Source organism: Penaeus monodon, chromosome 23, assembly GCF_015228065.2.
Source record: "Penaeus monodon isolate SGIC_2016 chromosome 23, NSTDA_Pmon_1, whole genome shotgun sequence".
Taxonomy (NCBI): domain Eukaryota; kingdom Metazoa; phylum Arthropoda; class Malacostraca; order Decapoda; family Penaeidae; genus Penaeus; species Penaeus monodon.
In genome coordinates this window covers 19,502,086-19,504,253 of record NC_051408.1, presented here as the reverse complement: position 1 = coordinate 19,504,253, position 2,168 = coordinate 19,502,086, and the positions used below count along the sequence as shown (strand labels likewise).

Here is a 2,168-nt window from a genome sequence, read left to right as displayed (position 1 = left end):
TGTGCGCGCGGGCAACATAGCAAGAAAGCGGTCTGATGCTATGGGAACCACATACTATAGTTCAGCCGTACCTTCCAAGCTTGACCTTCGTTTAACAGGTCCTAAACAGCTGTGACGTCATGGCAGGACAAACCCCACGAGGACTATATAAAGGCACGGATTCGAAAGGATCGTCAGTACCCTGCCGACGAACGAGTAATGGTCTGTTTTCTAAAACTTTTCTTGACATTTTCTTACATCTCGGCTAGCTTTTCAATCTATATATTTCTTCGAAGGCAGCCTTCCTTTACTAACGGTATTATTAATTTTGTACTGAGAATGCAAAAATTTCGTGTTTTTTAAAAATCTATATATGTATCTAGCAATCCCTCTCTATCTATACACAATAATTGTACTAACATTCCTCCAAGGTCACCACGCACCTTTTCTCCACTAGATGGCACGACTGATCATAGCAACGCTGGCCGTGCTGTGCGGCCTTGCCAGCGGCCAGGGCGACCGCGGAGCCCAGAGTGTGCGCATCCACAGCGCTCCGTTCCCCAACGCCCCCCCTGCCCCACAGCCCGGTCCGATCCCCGGGAGCACCCCGGACTCGCTCCCACCAGAATTTAGGCGAGTTATCCCACCCCCTTTGGCCAAGGCCTTGCTCTCTGCTCCCCTCGCTGACGCACACCACTTCCTGCTGAAATAAACCCCACCCACAACAGGACTAACACTCCTCGGCTGATCATCCACTTCGACTTTGTTGTCTGATGAAGATCTGGTCTTACTCGATACGTCACGATTCACCGTTCCCTTCCTGTTGTAGTTGTGCTTCATTTCACCTCTGTACTCCTATCCATTTGTTTGTATTTTTGCTTATGTACCTTCATCCTTCTCCTCCTTTGTTTTCTTGAAAGCACTACCAATTATATTTTTTTTGATTTCGTGGCTAACTTCGATTTCCGCAGGTGCTTGTCAGCGTTCTCTGTGCGCAAGGCCACCCGAGGCTCGTCGACGGTACGAAGCGGCTCCTCAACCCGCGTCAGGTTCCAGGTAGATGGCACTATGGCACATTTGCCACATTTGCATGAGATACCTAATCGCATGGCCACGCGTACTTTCAAGAAGCGATAGGACGCGGTGATACAGTGTTCCTTTTTTGCAGGACGTGTTGACCGCCGAGGGAGGCTGGTCGCCGTCGGAGAACGACTTCCTGGCTCCCTGCAGGGGCCTCTACTTCTTCTCCTTCCACGGCGTGGCTCCCGACGGAGGCGACTTTACGTGAGTTCTTCGACTGACTGTTTCGAGTATGGTTTGGCTCCGTGTGACTTTTCACCATGAATTTGTATGGGATTTTGCATGGCCAAAATGGCGACGAGAGCTGTCCTGACCGCCTCTTCCTCCCCAGGTTGGCCTTGATAAAGAACGGCCAGTACCAAGTGACAGCTTATGGCGGGAAGGGCAACTACCAGCAGGGCTCCAACTCGGCCCTTCTCCTGCTGAACCAGGGCGACCTGGTTCACCTCGAGCTGCAGCAGGGAAGCCTCTACGAGCACCCACACGGCGAGGCATACACCTCCTTCAGCGGCTTCCTTGTGAAGGACTATTAGGACAACACATGAAGGACCTTCTGTAACTAGGACTACTGGCCGCCGTGATTTCTCCTTTAATACTGAAACGGCATTGCTCATGGCACTTCCATGCAGTCTTTACATCGACGTCGAGGAGGGAAATGACCTTCCGAAAGGCCAATTTTGACTCAATAAAACACAAACTGATAAAAGATTCAGTGCTATCCATATGCCGAGGCCCTTTCTCTTCACCCTTGTCTTGTTGCATCATTTGCACTGATAAATTTCTTGCATCAGAACAGCTCCAGGTTAAGCAAGACGTACCCTTATTTACGTCTCTTCCATGACGTCACTAAATCTGTCTAAATTTGTAGAATAACAAAACAAATATGCATTCTTGTTCTCTTCTACATTATTTAATTGCGAACACTCATCCGTATCTACAAACAACACAGACTTAATGGTATGAAGGCAAGCAGCTCTTGAATTACATCCAGATACTTATGCCTGGGGATTTGGTATATTATCTACATCTGATTGATACCATGCCTGCTCTCTCGAACTATTCCTGATCAAAACAGCGTGAGATAGTAGTACTTCGATTCATCTAAGTTG

General features: G+C 48.7%; 2 protein-coding genes across 2 annotated transcripts in view; one reads left to right on the top strand and one right to left on the bottom strand.

Annotated features, from left to right (window-relative positions):
- Window positions 1-2,168, bottom strand: part of LOC119588168 — a 71,572-nt gene that overhangs the window by 43,935 nt on the left and 25,469 nt on the right. The gene's annotated exons all lie outside the window — the stretch shown is intronic.
- LOC119587871 (cerebellin-4-like) lies at window positions 156-1,784 on the top strand. The gene is made up of 5 exons (XM_037936574.1): window positions 156-201; window positions 437-612; window positions 951-1,035; window positions 1,148-1,263; window positions 1,391-1,784. The coding sequence occupies exons 1-5, from the start codon at window positions 199-201 to the stop codon at window positions 1,590-1,592; spliced, it is 582 nt and encodes a 193-aa protein (XP_037792502.1). The 5' UTR covers window positions 156-198; the 3' UTR covers window positions 1,593-1,784.